Below are 19,926 nucleotides of genomic sequence, written 5' to 3' on the forward strand. Positions count from 1 at the left end.
GAGATACCGCGGTGGCGCCACCAACTTCACGTCGGTTACGGCTTATGGCTCCGGTTTTCACTCCGTTGATAAGTCAAACGCTCCGCGTGTAAACAAGAAAGGAAAACAATAGATAGCTTTCTATTTGATGATACAAAAGTCAACACAAATGTCTTTTTATCTTTCTTGGCATTCCAGAAATAACGAAGACAGAACGAAGACACTCATGTCGACTTGTGTCATGTTATCAAATGGAAAGCATTCAATGTGTTTTTCTATCGATTTCACAAAACGATAAACAAATAATATACCTTCGTTTAATCGATACTGTTGTCAGTTTCACTGTCGTTTCGTAAATAAATTTTCGAAGAAAATTATTTCATTTCGTACATAATAAATTAAATTCATTTTGATTCAAAAGGCATTTTTGGTCACCTGAAGGTCTTTATTTTTCTCTATTACGTTAATGGCGTAAAGATCTTGAAAATGATAATAATCTACTAGTAATCTACTAGTAATGACCAAAAAATAACATACTTTTCGTTTAATCGATACTGTCAGTTATATACTGCCGTTTAATCAATAATGACAGTCACACTGTCGTTTCATAAATAAATTTTCAAAGAAAATTGTTTCGCTTCGTAATACGTGATAAATTAAATAAATTCGTTTTGATTCAAAAGACAATTTCGAACCGTCTCAAGGTCTTTACTTTTCTCTGTTACGTTAATGCCATAAGGATCTTGAAAAAGATAATAATCTGGTAACGCAAGATCCGGCAAGTAAAATGAACGTACCAAGGTTTTAAAATGCAAATCGAAATTTTTCTCGGCAATTTTTACAACGTGTAATCTTATATTGTTTTGTATCGTTATTATTATTTTAGTTCGAACTAGTAATATCGCTTCTCTTTTACAAATGTTCGATAAAATATTACCATTTAGATTACTGGAACGAGTGAAATTGTTTGTGAGAGAAGCAATGGCTATGTTTTAGCAGACAAAGTAGCTGTAATGATAACTAAATAAAATAAAATAGCAACTATTATAAATTTCTTTACTTGTCCTTAGTTGCTCACTGGTCTAAATACAGGGTGTCCTATGGGAATGCAGTGTTGAAACTAATCAGCTATCATTTTCGAAGATATTCAGTTATTGAAAAAACAAAAATTGCGCTGAAAAGAGGAAAGTTTACAATTTTTAATGAGTATAAATAAAATTTAACAAAATGTTTGCATATCAATTAATTTTATTGATGAAAAATATGCTCATAGTCTCAAGGAGTGATTTTTTTTCGGAGGATGTACCATCTGAATTTGTACAAAACACAATTTTTTAACGAAAGCTCGTAAAAACTTTTTCTAACGTATCGTTTTTAATATTGCTAATAATTTTTTAAATAGCTGCTACTAAATCTGAAGCTGTTTTTCGATCTTATCTGCGATTTTACATATAATTTTAGTGCGTACTTGATTTTGGCATAATTTTTCATCAATAAAATTAATTGATACACAAACATTTTGTTAAACTTTATTTATACTCATTAAAAATTGTAGACTTTCCTCTTTTCAGCGCAATTTTTGTTTTTTCAATAACTGAATACCTTCGAAAATGACAGCTTAGTTTCAACACATTCCCATAGGACATCCTATATATAAACTAATGATATTAAATAATCTTACAACGTTACTTTTTCCGTTGAACGCAGCCAATGGTTATGTTCAGTAAACAAAGCAGCTCAGTGAACGCTCAGTGATTCCTTGACATAATTTGTTTTTGCTTTTAATTCTTCGTTAGATCTAACTCTTACAAAACTTAATATTGACAATATTAAAAGACAGTAATTAATTAATATAAATAAATACGAAAAAATCAGGCCATAAGAATCAACACGCAAGTTATTAGTAAAGAATTATTCACAGACAATTTTAACCTAGAAGATTTATTTTAATAAAAGGAGTCTGATTTAAAAAATTTTCTACTAAAAGTTTTATGTAGTAGATTATTTTGTTGTAGTAATTAATTACTTATTTTAAGTATTTAAAGGTACTGCATGTTGCTCAGTACTTTTGATACTCCAAATAAGTAATTAATTATGTTTTTTAAGTAATAAATTGATTATTACATTTCTGTAAGGGAAGTGTAGAATTTACTTGTAATACAGAATCACTGAATGCTCACTTTGCTAAACATAGCTAATACGTGGGTGGTTCAAGTCAAACCGGGACTTTTATTCTCATGAACATAAGAATAAAAGTCCAGGTTTGACTTGAACCACCCACGTATTAATATTAAAGTGATACATAATTTTTTTTAGTTGACATTAAAATTTAATCAAATCAGCAAATAATTGTTTACACATAGCTCTACATGCAGGCGGCAATCCAATTGGAACCCGCAACGTTCTCGTAAGGATTTAAGCGATTTTTCACGTGGATTCTCGCACAGCAGGTAGGCTTGCCACAGGGGATGCACGTCGTGTCAACGCGCGGTCGCGGTGGTCGTTTGGACGAGGGATGCCTTCTCTTCCTTTCGGATCTGATGACGATATTACGCGGCATCAGGATCTCGTTCCAGGGAATCTCGACATCGTCGGTCACGCAGGTCCGCTCCTCCCGCGACGGTCGTATCTCCACTGGCTTCTCCAGCGCCAGGTCGGCCCAGGGTATCTCCACCGAGGAGTCGCAGAGCTCCGGCTCATCCAACGTGCTTCGTAGGATTTCCGTGATGAGCAGATCCTGCCACGGCAACGTTATGGCACCAGTGGACTCTCGCTTCTCGTTGTCGACGGTTCTCGTCTCAGTCTCGTCCATCTCCTGATCGACCTCGACAGCCGTCGCGTCGGGACGAATCCTCATCGCCGACCGCAGGGCGATGTCCCTCCAGGGTAGCTCGATCTTGGAGTCGCACAGTACAGACTCGTCCGAGAACTCACGGCGGAGCGATTGCATGTAGGGCTCGTGCCAAATCTCTTCTTCCGGATTGTATACGAAGGCCTGTCTCTTCCTCTTGCAATGATCTCTCGGTTTTTTCTTCTGATGCGCGTATATTTTGTTGCGGCACGCGCACAATTGTTGGAGTCTGCTGCGTCTTGCCGTGATCGGCATGGTTGCGACGAGCTCTGGATGCGGTCGGCTCTTGTATTTGTTGATTTATTCCCCTTTACTTTTCCAATCCCATTTTGCGATAATGAAGGGAACGATCGACGTGAACGTGGACGCGAGTAGCTTCGATAAATTGTTTGTTTATTAACTATCTAGCTTTTGTAGTTTTTTTTTCATATATAGTGGGACTTGTATTGTGCTCGAAGATTAAAAAAAATTACATTATGTATATTTTATGAAATTATTCTACTTTTACCGTTTGATTTTATCATTCATTTTATATTCTTAAATTTTATATTCATCCTTCTCACCGGCAATTTTTTTATATTATAAATTTTTTTAGATAACTTTTTATCTGTAAAAAAATAAATAAAATACAACACAAATGAGTAAAAAGAGTATATTCGGATCTTGATGACTAATAAATTTTTTTAATTTCCAGTTCAAGCAACTGCCGATTATTTATATATTGAAATTCACAATTCAATCTAGACTGAGGCTGAAATATGTATTGTAATTTTGCAAGTTAAATATTGATAAACAATTTAATATTACTAATACAAATCTGCATCTTTAAAACATTATAAAAAATTTAAAGTAATATGCAATCTAGTTTCTATGATAGTAAAAACTCATTAAGTCTTTTATGAATATGTACGAATTTTTTCAGCATTCTACACAGTCTGGAACTATAAAAAATTCTGCATTGAAGTTCTATAGGTTGTAGACGAAGGGTAAAAATTTTATATTGCCGATGGAGAGAGTTATCGGATTATAAATAATACATATAGATTATGGATGATCAAAATCTCTTATAGTTTTGTATGATTATGTACACTTAATTCGTTTTCGATCGTGGTAATGTTACGTATACGATGGTTATTATATAATTATAAATATACCAATTTCGAATGACAGATCAATTTCTGTGATGAATATTCACCGTGTTTCGTTACATCATACTATAGATTTATCGAGAAGGCTTAAAGTGCGTCATTATCTCGTAACTGAGCTACCTGCGAGATACTATATCATCTATAATATCTCAATACGAGGAAAATGCTAAACGTTCCTTGATAATATAACGGAATAGATTTCATCAGAATTCTGATTCAATCATTCCCTAAATTTTTATTATGTTTTTTACGAAATAATTTTGATAATTTTGATCGGAAACAATTTCTAACCGTGTTTCATAATGCGTATTCTTTTTTTCTAGAATTTTCATCTCGTTGAAATCCGTTGGAAAACCGGTTGGAATCATAACTAAAGAACCAATACACAGGGTACACGTTGCCTCGTGTAATCGCGCGCGCATGTTTATTGGACTCGTCAACAGACATAAAACAGATATATATATTAGATCTCTGCGGTTCGAAGAGAAGACTTCTTGCCGATGTTTACGATTGTTGTCTTCTCCGCGCAACATATCTTCGTCATATTTCTCATCAAAAAGCATGACCATATCTTTCAGGCATGCTCGCGAGCTGAGTAATCTATTCGCCACAATGACAAGCAATAAGCGGGCAAGGTCATTCCTCTGTCTAGTTGTAGCGAAATATCTCGAACGTTTAAACAAGCTGCTCCAAAGTAAAGGCGGAAAATTGGACGAGGGGGAAAGAATTTTATTCGTATACTTTCTATAAATCCAATCTCTCTCCTCCCTCTTTACATTATCCCGGGGGATCGCTCTTGACCTTTAATTTCGACCACTTTCGACGCACAGGGTACATAGGAGGTGTACACGACAGACGACACGGTGCGTGTTCAGTGCAGTGCGTACCGGGTCGAATGGAACGGATTACGGAACCCGGGTCGTCGTGCCGCGTCATCTGTCGGCGGTGGCTTGTGTGCAGTGGGAATCCGCTGATTGCCGACAAAAGGAAATTGAACGGTGGTCCGGTTGGAGAGAGAAGATCGAAAGGCCGCGTCCGCGAAACGTTCCCCGGCCGTGGTGAAAAAGCAGCGCGATAAAAATACGAAACTGCGCCGTATCTGCCCGTGAGGATCTCGCTGCGCGGACACCTCCCGTGTAGAAATACGTGACGCGTCGTGTGTTCCGACCATTCCGTCGGTGCGAAACGCGACAGCGCGCTTGACCAGCGCAGTCGGCCTACGTTTAGAAGGCAGCCATCTTGCAATCCCTAATCAAAGATCCACGGCAAGCGGGTATCGCTGTCTGGTTTTGCGGCCAGTTAATATCAACACACAGTTCATCAAATGGCTTTAAAGCGAATTAATAAGGTACGTGGAGGCCGGTCGGCGTTAGTGCCGCGTAGCCACTCGTACGGCCGGGCGTTGTCGTGCTCCAAGCCCGGCCGTACGCCCCTTAACGATTTCTCCGCTCTCTCTCCCTCGTCGAGCTGGTGCGAGAGGCAGGGTGTTCGAACGTTGGAAGAGTTCGCACGCCAGACCGTCTCGGCGGCAACCTCGCCGTCGCCGACGACGACCCCGACGATCGTGCTTCGGCGCGCGGAGATGGCGGCCGTGCCGTGCGCATCTAGGAGCCGCGGGAACCGTCCCTCGACGCCCCTGCGCCACCCGGGCTCGCTCGTCACTCGTCGGTGACAAGTGAGAACCCGGACGGATTTGGTTTGGTGTGCTCCGCGTGTACCGCGAGATCTCCGGAAGTAACACGCGATCCGCACCGTATCCCCGCGCCGGCACCTACTTTCTTCTCCCTATTCCTCCTTCGGTGCTCTCCGTTGGTCTTTTGTGTCTTTTACACCGCTTTACACCGTGCAGGCTTTACCTCGTGGTGACTCGCGAGATACCTTTTCCAGTGGCCTGCTGTGAAAGCCTCGAGAGATGCATACATGGTAGAGTGAATTACTTGACATGGTGCAACTCCACGTTTTATGAGTGCCAATAATGTTTGATTTGTCGTTTGTATAGCGATATCGTATAGAATGGTGTTCGACACGGAGCAACTGGAGAGCTAGATTTATAGAAGCAAGGCTATAAAGCTATTACTTTCATTTCATCTTGATCATCTATGTTGGTGTGATGATATTAATAACAATCAGAGTCTTACGATATTTGAACAATGTAATATATTGTAATTAGTATGATCTTTATTACAAAGATACCGTAGATAAGATTGCAGGGCAACAAATAACTTTGTCTTGGAAATTCCCCCATCGTTATACAGCGATACCTTGTTCAATTACTGTATATGTACGTGTATTATCTAGAAGGTTCTATTGCCAAGAGAATGTCGAATTATGTATATATGTTTATAAATACCAAAGCTGATTATAGAATAATGGTATGATGTATAATTGGAATCATCGCAGTAGAGTATACTGAAAAGCGACAAATAGGATCTGTTTATTTTAAATAGAAATCTTTGTTCTCTAATTAAATTATTTGTAATTAGGTGCCTTGTATTATATTATTTTTTATAAATCAGTAGGTACTTCATGAAATTTTTGTAACGCTATTATCTGTTTGTAATTTCAGGAACTTCAGGACCTTGGCAGAGATCCGCCAGCACAATGCTCTGCTGGACCTGTAGGAGATGACTGTAAGTACTATGTTTACAATAAATAAATATATAAAATAATGTAAAATAAATAATATATTAATACCAAAGCTGTGTTCTGATATACACTGTCAGTGCTGAAACTCTATGTAACATAACATAAAACACGTAGATTTTTAACAATAAGACTGATATATTGGCTTTGTCATGCAACAAATTTTCAAGCATGTTAATTGTAAAACAGAGATCTTTGACTCTCTCTCTATTCTATAATCAATCAACAGACTTGAAAAAGTATGACAAAAACAAATGGGCAAATGTCTTAACAATGTATATTGGAATACAGTTCAAGTTCTTTTATAGATAATAAACTTGAAACCCTTAAACTTGAAAACTTTAATTGGAATTTTTTATTTAGATTATTATTTAGATTTTTTTATTAAAAAGAAATAATTATTTATTATTAACATATTACAAAAGTAAACATGTAAGCTATCTCATGATTTAATTATAACTTGCATGTAATTGTTTAACCTAATATTTTTCCAGTATTCCACTGGCAGGCAACAATCATGGGACCAGTAAGTAATGCAATACTTTATGCAGATGTTTAATTTTAACATTTGTTTTTTTTTTCATATAAGAATTTATACAAATTACACAGGATCACAAAAAAATTTTTTTAGAGAATCAAACCAGAAATGTTTCTTCTAGATTTTGGATCGCTGAATCCAAATTCCTAAGCTGTTTTACTCTATTACATCCAATTTTTTAATCGAAAATGATGAAAAATCTATAAAAATTTAAATATTTGAGAAAAAAGCAAAAGTAAATATGACATTAAAATGCGATTGCAGAACTGATTAAATATATTTTGGTAAGTTAAACGAAATGCAAAAAATTAAAAAATTTTGCTTTATTAATGTTAGGTATTATAGCTTAACACATCATAAAACAAATCGATGTAAAATATTATTGTGCAACAAACAGATGATCTGCATGAGTCATGAAGTTATTTCGGCTTTAGAAATGGATATTTTAATTACCCCTAGAACATAAAATAATAATTAAAATATCCATTTTTGAAGCTGAAAAAACCTTCCATGACTCACTCACACACATCACCTGACTGTTTATTGCACAATAGTACTTTACTCCAATTTGTTTTATGAGATGTGTTAAGCTATATAATATCTAACAAAATTTGTTTTTGTTCTTACTTATCTTTGTTTAACTTATCAAAATATATTTAAATTAGTTCTGTGACCAGATTTTAATGTCATATTTACTTTTGCTCATTTAAATATTTCAATTTTTACAAATATTCCAGCTTTAGATTTTTCATCATTTTTCTTGATTATTTAAAAACTGGACGTAATGGAGTAAAACGGTTTACAAATTCGGATTCAAGCTACAATATAAGAAACCTATTGTTTAATTTATATTTCTCTCCAAAAAAATTTTGTGATCTTCTAATTACTAACTGTATTTGTATAGTAAATGTAATATTTTTTTATATTATATTAAAATGTGATGAAAAGATTTAATTTTTGGCAATTATACATTGATTGTGTTCCGATATACATTATCAATACTGAAAATCTACAGTATACGTAAGGTAATGTAAATTATATAAATTTTCAGTGGCAGTATATCGGAATACGATCTCATTATACTATACTTTATATTTCTTACGGTATAATGATTCTTTAATATATTACTAATAAATATATTGCCATCAAAATTAATATAGTATAGAATTTTATTATAAATAATTATTTAATATGTTGTTATGTTTTTTAATTTCTTATTGCAGCCTGACAGTCCGTATCAAGGAGGAGTATTTTTCCTAACAATACACTTTCCAACAGATTATCCTTTTAAACCTCCCAAGGTACATATTACGGATGAAATGTTTATTGTATATTGCAAAAGTAAAGGATACAAATAAATGTCCGCCACAAATAATATTATTTACCATTTATTTCCAGGTGGCATTCACGACTAGAATTTATCATCCCAATATCAACAGTAATGGAAGTATTTGTTTGGATATTTTACGATCTCAGTGGTCTCCCGCACTCACTATATCAAAAGGTATGTGTTTCATGTAATATGCATTTGGAAAATATATTTTGTATCAATAACTTTTTAATATTATTAATCATTTTACAGTGTTATTGTCAATATGCTCCCTGCTGTGCGATCCAAATCCAGATGACCCACTGGTACCAGAGATAGCCAGGATATACAAAACCGACAGGGAGAAGTATAATGAATTGGCACGTGAATGGACGCGCAAGTATGCCATGTGATGCGCCAATCTCCATTGACTTCAACATCCAAACACCACCAAGAAACAGCCCCAGCCTATTGCCACTTACGCATCAGCACCGATTGAAATTAGCTATGGCTCGTATACTTTTAAACTTAAGCAGTATTCGGGCCCGAGGAATCCTCAGGCAAACGTGATCGATCTGAACTTCTCGCGGTTCGTCAAGTCCGCGGAAAACGTTGCCACAACGGCAATTGAGGCAATTTTGAAGGTGGTCATCCAGCATTATATATACTGAATCAGACAACACATGTCCGCTTTGTTTTTCATAAATAAAAAAAATGGAAGTAACATATAGGAGAGTGAAAGTAGGATTTGTATTTAAATCTAATAGATTGGTTTCTAATTATTGTGCTTATGACAATTGTAACATTACGATACCTACTTTCTCAGTGAAACTAAAAACTTTGAACTGGCAGCACATCGATTGTTAGTCTTAACGCAAGTGAGCAATGTTTGCCCGTCCCTTGAAACGATGTGGTCACTCTTTTGTAAGACTGGGCTATATATATATATATAAATATTACTGAAACTGTACGTGTATGCTTTGTTCAATTATTAAAATTCCTTATACCTGACAAATTCTACGAGTAACTCGAAATCTGTGCTTTTGGTTCCTGTGTGTGTGTGTAGTAATTTAATTATGCATATCGTTAATCGGCAAGTGGCAACCGTGCAACTTTAAGTAATCGGAAATATCTGCAAACGCTGGATAAAAAGATTGTCTGATATCTGGAGTATGGTCTGCTGTATCGCAGGTCTGAGGTTCGTTGTATAATTTATTGGAAGTATGCGGATCGCTCGTGTCATCCTTTTTTGGCTTTATGCCGATAGGAAGCAGTCGATGGGTCACTTGAACGATAAATGATGTAGGGAGAACAATTCCGATTATTTAAATTTACATACGTATCGCGTTATGAATTAGGCGGCAACGACGTCGACGATGCGACGGGATCGCTCCTGGATTGTTAAAATCTCGGCGACTCGTCTCGCATATAGTGCATGAATGCACGTTATTAAGTTTATGCGTCGCGTTTTGCGAATCAGGAATTCGCATTTCTCGTCGTCCATCGCAACGCTATTTTACTCGCATCAATACTTTTTACTGCTGTTTTGCGTGCAGATGTTTCTTTAAGCAGCGATTTTTTTTATTATTTAGTTTTCGCGACCAGATGTTTTTCCTTTCATCCACAATATAAAAACGCGTATAGTTGCGTCGCGTGATTGTACTGTCCATTGCTGGACGAACGATAGACTTAAATGCAATCTGTTATTTAAACGTTACGATTACAATATTGTATCCCCGATATATTGTGGCTGTAAGGGTAAGGCGATGTGATTACATATTATTTCTTAAAAATCTAGCTTATATACAAAATGAACAAAATGTGTCGTTAAATTGCGAAATGTCATTCAACGCGATATAGTTGATTTAAGATTATATGAAACTACATAACTGCACTGTTTGATGGTGCTAGCAGTGTGTTTTTGGCTTCTACTCATAGATAAATAAAATCTGATACGTCATTTTAAAAAGAAAGATATGATTACTTAACTAGTGCGTAAGTAAAACGATTTTGTCTTGCGAACCACGTGTAAAGCGCGCGTTAGAGCGAAACGTCTCAATGTAATCGGTGCTTAAATACGGCAAGCTGATGGGGCGACTAAAGGAACCTAGAGAAGACAAATCGATTAGTATGTAATGCGGCGGCCCGCTGTTTACGCCGACCTTGTCTCATACGATCGTGTATTTGCTGTAATTTAATTACGAGTAAACGCGTCGAATCTGATATTTAAAAGTTATAGCCCTCGAAAAGAAAATTGATCATCGTTCACTCTTTAGTAGAAGACGACTATTCATGTGTATAATTAATTATTACTACCGCAATAATGAACATTTTTAATAACTTATCTTGTGTACATTTTAGCATTAGCCCTTTATATAATAAAGTCCACATGATGATAAGGTAAAGCAACGAATTAGTCTTTTCTTTTCCCCGCGCGCGGACGATAAGCAGATAGCATTATGATCACGGTCACGTTTCTCATTATGTAGTCATCAGATTTTCCTATCATACAAATCGTGTAACTAAAGATTCGTGCCAAGTTGCAAAAATATTATTGTATTAACGACGATCTCGCGTTCGAAAGTCATCTTAGCCCAACGTGTTTCTCAATTCTTCAATGTCAGCGATGTGACCTACGTGAAAGTAACACGAAACTGACTCGTGTGTGAGTGTGAGTGTGTGTGTGTGTGTGTGTGTGTGTGTGTGTGTGTGTGTGTGTGTGTGTGTGTGTGTGTGTGTGTGTGTGTGTATGCTCTTGAAAATTTTACTACACGCGATCGTCGCAGTTTCGATAAAGAAACTTTTCCACCGTCGAAAGCAACGGAAGTTAAAACTTTAAAATTGTAATACGAGATTATTTTACATAACAACGGAAACAAAAATGTTTGACTATGCAAATATGCAATTAATAATTTGTTAAACTCAGAGAAATTACTGCTTGTTCTAGAATAATTTGATGCATACGGAAGGATTGTGCAAAATTTATAGATCAAATTAAAAATTACGCATAAGTATCATAATATGGCTCGAATTAAAAATTATGTATAGTACATAGATCGACAGCAATAGGTTAAAACTTGAAAATTATAATTCGAGATTGTTTTACATAAGACCTTGCGGAAAAAAGTTTGATCGCGTAACTAGCGAATTTTTAAACTCAGAAATTACTGCTTATTCCGAAGTAATTTGATGCAGATGGAAAAATCAATGCAGAATTCATAGCCGATCAAATTAAAACTTACGTATAAGTATCGTAACACGGATTGACAGCAACAGAGATCGAATCTTGAATTGTAATTCAAGATTGTTTTATATAAGATCGTACGGGAATTGAACTTTGACTACGCAACTAACGATCTGTTAAACTCAAAAGTTACTTCTTGTTCCGGAATAATTTGATGCAGATGGAAAGATTATATATATATACATATATATAATTATATATTATATATACATATATACATGTATATACACACAGAATTCAATTAGATTGAATTAGAAATACGTAGATACAAGTATCTTTACCACATGATGTATGCACTATTGACAAAATTGAAAGAATTGCGAAAAGAGAATCATATAATTATTGTGACTCTCATATTCGTGGGTATTGCGATGTGTCTTGACAATTGAAGGCCACCCTGCAATCCCGAATCCGCGAAGAACCAAACAGACTCGCCGTCCACAGTAGTGAAAGTACCAGCTCGTCCCCCTTTGGTTTCTCGATGGAGGGACTGTTGATCCCCGAGCATGTGCTCCTCACGCGAGACGTACATCGGGAGCGACCCTGGCTAGTCGCCGTCGTCCTCGTCGCCGTCGCCGTCGCCGTCGCCACCGCCACCGCCGCCGCTTCGCAATTTGACGCGCCCGTTCACTCACCAGTGTTCTACTCGGCGCGCTCGGTGCGGTCGATCGAATCGCGTTGCGGCCTGATACACGGCGGAGACTCGCACACGTGAAGAGTGCGCCGATGTGTCGGTAGGCGTCTGACCTACGAGGGACGTCGATGACTCTCCGTTTCCTCGATTGTCCGCAAAACTGTCGATCCACGAGGTACGTAATCACCGCTCGTTAGAGTCATTCGATAAGAAAAACGAAGCTTTTAATTGACCCGATAAACATAATAAGCACATTAATCATTGTCGATCGATACTATCGAACGAGACATGAATCATTTTTTTATAATACATATTTATAAAAAAAAATTATACTAACTGTTGATATATTTATCAAAAAGTATAAGACAATTTTATCTTTTTATCGCTGATGAAAAATTAAATTGAGTTTTTTTTTCCTATTATATGTTACGATCAATAAGATGCGCGATCACGCAAACTTCAATGTGCATTGAAAGAACCCGCGTCGTAAGAATTTAAATTACATTCTGGAGCGAGGTTGATTAAATGAAGTATCGATAAATGAATCTCGCGCCAAAATTGGCAACGGGTGTACATCTCGCTCGATGGATTCAATGTCATCTTACTTTCGACGCGACTTTACGATAGTACTGGGACTTTGTTCTGCAAATTAAGTGCAAGAGATGGTAATCATGTCTACCGTGGAATATAACTAACGTCTTTACAGGTTGTTAGTTTGACCTACTGACTAATGATACTGCACGTATATGTTTCGAAATGTACTACTTTTTGTATTTATATATTCAGTAGTTATTGGTTAATAAATTCATGCATATATAATAAGAACGATATCTACTTAATTGTAATTTGAGAATTACAAATTTTTTTAGTCTCTTAATTAATTCAGGAAATTTTAATATATATGTGCATATATATTTTTTAAAATAATGCGTACGTATTTATTTGTATTTAATACTTTTGCTAGTTAAATTTCTTAATCGAATGAATGAGCGTTACGGGATCAATTCGTTAAAATTGTTTAAATAATTATATTACGTAGTTCGCCTTTGTCCTTAATTATTTGCACGATGCAAATACACCATTCATTGCACGACAATTGATTATTCGTTGCTATTATTAACGGAAAGATAAATGCGAGTAAAATTTTTATTGATCAAGACAATGCTGTATTTGTGGTAACATTGTCAATAATTGTACAAAAAGACATTACAGAAACCTATCTATCTCTTCTGTAAAAACATGATATTAAAATTATGTGCATTTAATTGTGTATCACGTACTTATTTACCTGCACTATCAGAAGTACGATAAATTTATTCATCCTCTGCTCAGAATAAATTAACATTTATAGAACAGGAAGTTACTATAGTAAACAGTGTCATTATATTTTACATTTTGAAGCAAGGAAATATGATAAATTATAATAAATCTTACTCAAGGAACAATTATTATAAAATTTATGATATAGATCTTTCCTCCTTGTAACGATTAAAAATGTAAAAAATTTATTGATTAGCCATCCATTGTCTATCTGTGTAATTCTCATGACCGTATTCGTTCAATGTAAGTTACCGTTATTTTTATCTGTTTTTATACCATTTTTGTACGTCGACTTAATATATTTATTTTATTGTAAATCGCGTCATTATTATGTATCAATAAGTTATAATAGTTATCAATAAAACTATTATCAAAAGTAATAGAAAGGTAAGGAATTTCGGAATTATATATAAATCGTTACGCGAATGCACGTTCCCAGATACTTCCTGTTCATACATATATAATATAGTCTGTGCTATATACTTTTCACTGAATGTAGACGTACGATCTCAACAGATTCCAAAGTGCGCCTTCGACTTTCTCGCAGATTAGACGTAGCCGCGTGGCACAGAGAGAGTGAACAGGAAATCTCTTCCTCTCACACGGAGTCTAGATAAAAAGACAACTAGGACATCAACTTATACCGGGGCACGTTTTTTCGCCCGATCCTAAAGTGTTGTGTCGTTGTGCGCATTAATACAATCCCACTTTTTATTTCCTTATTAATGATTAGAAATTCGTGAAATATCAGCCCGAATATTCTTTTCGGTTCTATACTGCGAGATTTCTAATCGGTCGATTTCGCATGGTGCGCTCGAAAGTTAAACGCTCCACGATTTTCCCTTTGCGCAGTCTTTCGTGCAGTTTTTGTTCAGACTTAACTACTATAATGACGATACACTGATTCTTTGTGTGACTGCAAATAAAATTCACTTCCAATTAGAATGGCATCACGTAAGAAAGCATTCCACTGCTTACGGTAGCTGCTGCTTGTTTTCCGTAAGGGGCAATCTCCTTTCGCGAGAAAGTTACGTATATCGACGTCACCTTACGAACCAAACTTGTATTTCTAGTCGGAGTTCTATGAAAAGTAAAATCATTGTCTTGATAAAGATTTTATTTTTGTTTTTTTTTTCCAATCGTATTGATATGAGAAGTAATTGCATCAATTGTCATAGGATATAATCTCATTATCGTGCGAATAAAAAGAACAAAGGTGAATGATATTGCGTAATTCTGCGCTTTGATCAAATACTAAGAATAAACCTTCCTGATTAACACTCTAATTAATAGTAACATTATATGATAATTTCCCATTCAACAAAATAAATGTAATATGATACACGTTGTATATAACAGTTACATTGTTGAGTGCAGGGAAATTGTAACATTGATGTTACTATTAGTTGGTGTTGACTGAGTTTCTGGGCTAGGAATTAAGTTCAAATGTCTCAAAAATATATTTCCTTGATAGGAATAACTTAAAAACATGTTTGTGATTCCTTTCTATACAGGGTGTTTCCAAATTAAATGGCAAAACTTCGGGAGCGTGTAGAGGAGTAAAAAACTAAGAAAAAAAGTCCTATAGACATATGCTCCTTTTTGCTTTGTTTCGCAGGAAATCACGAAAAAAGAAAAAAATATATTTAATTTATTATTTTAATTATTTTATTTATAAACTTTTTAATGAAGATTTTGTTCGAAATGTGCACCTCTTGCAGCAATACAAGCATTGCATCTGTCAAACATATATATAATAGCGTATTTAAAAAAAATTATAATAATGTCTGGATTTAAAAAGTCACGACGAAGATTGTCATAAAATTCCTGTGAAAATAATAATATAAGAATAAATATATATTTTTATATTTTTTATGTATCTCCATGTATTCTAGACAGTATGTTATTAAAATCGAGACATAAGATAGATAAGGCTTCTTCAAGGTATGGAGAGATTTTATGTATGTATATGTAATTAACCCCAAGTTCCAATGTATTTTAACATTTGAAGTTCTATCGTGCTTCAAATGATAATTATATGCTAAGGCAAGTCTCGTTTGACAGTAATGTTATCATACGGATAACACGAAAGAGGTTGTCTCCAATCTTTTTATTATTATATCTTTCAGGAAGCAGGTGTTGCATAAAAGGTCTACGCCGTTTGAATGATGAAACTACTTGCAGGCGTAGAGGAGGTTAGCGACCACTGTGAAAAAGAGACCAATAATGGCCAACTGCACAACAATAATAGTCATGAAAAGCAATCTGCAACAGAATTGGCCCAAGAAACGACCAAGCCGCTCGTCAACAAGGTCAGTCAACGTTCGTACGTACACGACGTCTTCATTGTGTCGAATGCGATTCTTTAAATTCAGAACTAAATGAAACTAATTAAGACTCAAGAATAAATTTTAAGAATGCAAAATTAAAAATAAAAGCGGAATAAATATGACGTGACAGTTCGTTATGCGATTATAACAAATAATAAGCGCTATTATCAGCGCTATTACAGATAATAACATATGAAAAAATTTTTTTTCGACAATCTCACGAATAAAATCGATGGTTTGATTCCGGAAATGGAGCTCCACGTAAAGGACTAAAATTAATATGCTCCATTTCTTATTAAAGTTATCCGCTTCCGTTTTCTGCTAAACCAAGACATGCGACTACGACTTTCTGGGTTACGCGATAAACTCTGTAATTTTGCATTTCTCTTTTTCCTGTGTGCGTTATAAGTTACGAGTACGATTAACAGGATTTTTCCATTAAGCTAGAGATTTCAAACGAAATCTAATTTGCAAAAATGCGGTATTCATCATTTGCGGCTTGCGATAATACTATTAGTGGCCCGTTCGAATATAATAAATGCAATTGATGACTGTTAATTATCCGGCGAGTGTTCATTACGAGGCGAAAGTATACATTGTCTTCCGAAATTGCATTTTAATAAAATCTAACATTATTTGCCAATTATTCTTCATTTTCCGTGACGATACTCGCTCTAATCACGGTCGATATTGCTCCAAGCAACAAAAATCGATTTCACTTGCTATGTGCAGCACGAGAGGAAAACGGATGGCGTAAACTTGACACACTCAGATGAAAGGCAGGTTCCGTTGCGACCTACTTACCGCATTCGCGTATCTGTGAAAGATGTGGTATAATCGAAACACTTCTTGTCTATACTTTCGTGTAGCTCTTTCCGAATCATTAGGAGCACATCCTACTTGCATTGAATTCACTTGTCGAGCCTCTTTCATTTTACTTGAATAACTTTCTATCTTGTATGCGCATCATTCAGTCATAAAATTATATTTTGTATGTTCAATAACATAATCAATAAAAATCTCACTAATTACATTAATAAATAGATTAACTATTAATTATCGATCGTTTTTACTTTATTACTAAAAATAAATTAAAAGTTATTTGTATTAAAAATTTATTTATCAGAGATAGATAAATTTGTACGATTTATATAAATAAGAATTGTAATATTTTAACATCGCACAGTTGAGTATTTTATAATTCTCTCTTTGTACAACTAATTATAATCTTTCTTTTAATATATTGAAATTTTGACTTATATTGTTACTCATTATAAATATCATATAATTAAAAAGTGGGAAAAATAATTTTTATGCAACGAGAACTTTAGTTTTACTTAACTTGGACAGTATTTTCTCTTTCTAATAATTGTATCAAGTTGAAAAGGAAATTCGTCGTATTGTAAAGTCACATCATTCCATTGTTGCTGCGCCGAGAAATGTGACAAACGAAAGCAATGAAAGTACTTTGTATTGTTCAGAATACTCTGAAGTGCAACAAAACGTCATTGCGTGAATTTCTTATGTAAGTGTTATACATTTATAATTGAAGATTCGATTACATGAGATAAAAATAAACATTTTCATTCATTCGTTTACGATTATGAAAGGCAGAGTGCAATTTTATGTTTATTCCAAACGAATGTGAATATATTAGAATATTTGAGAGAGAGAGAGAGAGAGAAGAGAAGAGAAAATAATTTTTAAAAAATTATAATCGGCAATTTAAAAAAAATTATTACATAGTTTGTTTGATATCTTTTTGAATTTAATTTGTTCACTGCTTAAATAAATTACTTTTTCAGTTCAACTTTTAATACTAACAGGTTCACAGTTTTTGATACAATATTGCATATAATAGACATTGAATTTTCTACTCAGTAAAAGTAAAAATAAAAATAAAAGTTTAAAAAGTATCATACGAATATATCTAAAATTTTATTCGTTCTTCTTTAGACTTTTGTGTTCGAGTATTTATTGAACATGTTTTGATTTTCCATTTTGAAATAGATATGCGGCGATTCGACAGATAAGAGGAAAGTTACACCAGAGAGGGAAGAAAAGTTGAGACGTTTGCTTCCGTTCGAGGAGGCACCACAATTTCTTCAACACAATCCGTATATATTGCGCGGTTATCGAGGCTGCTTGACCACCAAATTGTGCCTCGAGAGGTTGAGTTTAACATTCCTGAACACATTTGCGATAAACGAACTCCGAATCTCGGAGGTGATAAACATATCGTATTCCGACAACATGTGCTTCTTCATGAAAATATTGTATGTTTTAGCATATTTTGGTGGACGAATGAAACTGTGAATATATGGAGCCACATTTTTGGCTGGATGTTGTTCTTTGGTCTGACCCTATACGATCTTTGTTTACTGAACATTCACGCGCCATTTGGTGACAAAGTTATTGTGTCTTTGTTGCTTCTTTGCTTTCAGGTAAAGATTTCGTTCGATATACGTGACTTGTTAAAATATAAGAAAATAATAAATAGATAAATGATTATTTTAGATATGTATGATCCTATCGTCCGTGTATCACACATTCTCGTGTCGAAGCGAGAAGGATTACTGGTGCTTCCTATCCTTTGACTTATTCGGTATTGCTTTGAGCATGCTATCTATATACATGTCGGGGGTCTACTATGCCTTTTGGTGTCACAAGGTAAGGAAAGCATCGATTTCTCTAGCTATAATTTCTGGAATTCTATATTACAGCTTATGCAAAGAAAGTTTAGATATTTATGTACGCGATAATTTATCCATTTCAGGAGCTTAAAGAAATAATTCTAATATATTTTTTGTACATTCTTATTAACGCTCAAATCAGCTTCTCATCCGCGAATCTTTTGCAGGAACTACAGCGGTTTTATCTCATAACTGTGCTCGTGATCTTCATTTTTGCGATGATACTGCAAATACCGAGTCTGAACATCAACAGTAACATTAAGCTAACTGTATTCGTGAGCTGGGCGATATATGGCGTGCTGCCAACGCTGCATTGGACCGTTGCGATGGGTGGCTTTGATAATCCAATCGTTAGAATGCTCATTCCGAGGGTGATAGGAATGTACATCATTAATGCGATCGCATTTGCGTTCTATATGCTCAAGATACCCGAACGTTTTTACCCAGGTAATTGTCGACAATTATCGCTCTCGTTACCATAACGACATTTCTTGCCTCATACTGTAAGTACTGAACAATGATATAATTGCACATTGTTGTTCACAATATGCGACGTTTCCTATAGGCTGGGTGGACTACGTCGGCTCGTCACATCAATGGTGGCACGCGTTGGTTGTGCTAGCCCTCTATTATTGGCACAACACCGGAATGCTTTACGTGGAATACAGAATGAATCACGGATGTCCGAGCAGTATGGCATTATGACATACGGATTCCGACGACCAACCAGGTATGCGAGATAATGGTCGTATTGTCGTAATTTAACGCTGATATGACCGATAGCGATACTGATATGACACTATAGATCATATCACGTTTCTGCAATGTTAATTATAGTCCATGTACCGACGCGACGGTTCTAACTAAGAATATCCAAGATACATTTTAAGTATTTAATGCTAAAACGACAAAAATATTGATTCTAAAACGTAAACACATCCATAATTTTTTTAATAAAAGTAATATATAGTTAAAAAATAGTACATTATATATATATTGTATCTGATATATTGTATCAATATATCTGATAACGAATTTGATTGCACTTGGTGTGCACTGGTGCATATTAAAATTGTCGTACACAAATTGACGTAAAAAAAGTGTGTTTAAGGGGTTACACCACCTTGCGCCTCAAAAAAAAAGACAAATTTTGAGAATTTTTTTCAAGCGTACAGTAAAAGCAGTTGAATTTTCTTATGAAGTACTTTATGAAGTGTCTTTTGATGTGTAAAAAAAA

General features: G+C 35.0%; 3 protein-coding genes across 3 annotated transcripts in view; 2 read left to right on the plus strand and 1 right to left on the minus strand.

Annotated features, from left to right (window-relative positions):
• Positions 1-2,296: 2,296 nt before the first annotated feature.
• On the minus strand, positions 2,297-3,218 carry LOC108720346 (uncharacterized). The gene has a single exon (XM_018444309.1). It carries the CDS (start codon positions 3,083-3,085, stop codon positions 2,345-2,347), a length of 741 nt encoding a protein of 246 aa, XP_018299811.1. The 5' UTR covers positions 3,086-3,218; the 3' UTR covers positions 2,297-2,344.
• A 1,701-nt stretch (positions 3,219-4,919) lies between these two features.
• On the plus strand, positions 4,920-10,812 carry eff (ubiquitin-conjugating enzyme E2 eff). Its single transcript, XM_018444311.1, has 6 exons — positions 4,920-5,326; positions 6,545-6,608; positions 7,116-7,147; positions 8,383-8,460; positions 8,558-8,663; positions 8,742-10,812. The coding sequence occupies exons 1-6, from the start codon at positions 5,303-5,305 to the stop codon at positions 8,879-8,881; spliced, it is 444 nt and encodes a 147-aa protein (XP_018299813.1). The 5' UTR covers positions 4,920-5,302; the 3' UTR covers positions 8,882-10,812.
• Positions 10,813-12,277: 1,465 nt separating this feature from the next.
• The window catches only part of LOC108720345 (progestin and adipoQ receptor family member 3), a 10,097-nt gene continuing 2,448 nt past the window's right edge, over positions 12,278-19,926 (plus strand). Inside the window, exons 1-7 of the mRNA XM_018444308.1 lie at positions 12,278-12,521; positions 15,796-15,978; positions 18,007-18,167; positions 18,284-18,440; positions 18,514-18,666; positions 18,857-19,136; positions 19,255-19,419. Of these exons, the coding sequence (XP_018299810.1) occupies positions 15,832-15,978; positions 18,007-18,167; positions 18,284-18,440; positions 18,514-18,666; positions 18,857-19,136; positions 19,255-19,394 (1,038 nt within the window). The 5' untranslated portion in view covers positions 12,278-12,521; positions 15,796-15,831 and the 3' untranslated portion in view covers positions 19,395-19,419. The remainder of the gene's footprint in view (positions 12,522-15,795; positions 15,979-18,006; positions 18,168-18,283; positions 18,441-18,513; positions 18,667-18,856; positions 19,137-19,254; positions 19,420-19,926) is intronic.

Source organism: Mycetomoellerius zeteki, unplaced genomic scaffold (assembly GCF_001594055.1).
Source record: "Mycetomoellerius zeteki isolate Tzet28-1 unplaced genomic scaffold, Tzet1.0 scaffold149, whole genome shotgun sequence".
Taxonomy (NCBI): Eukaryota; Metazoa; Arthropoda; class Insecta; order Hymenoptera; family Formicidae; genus Mycetomoellerius; species Mycetomoellerius zeteki.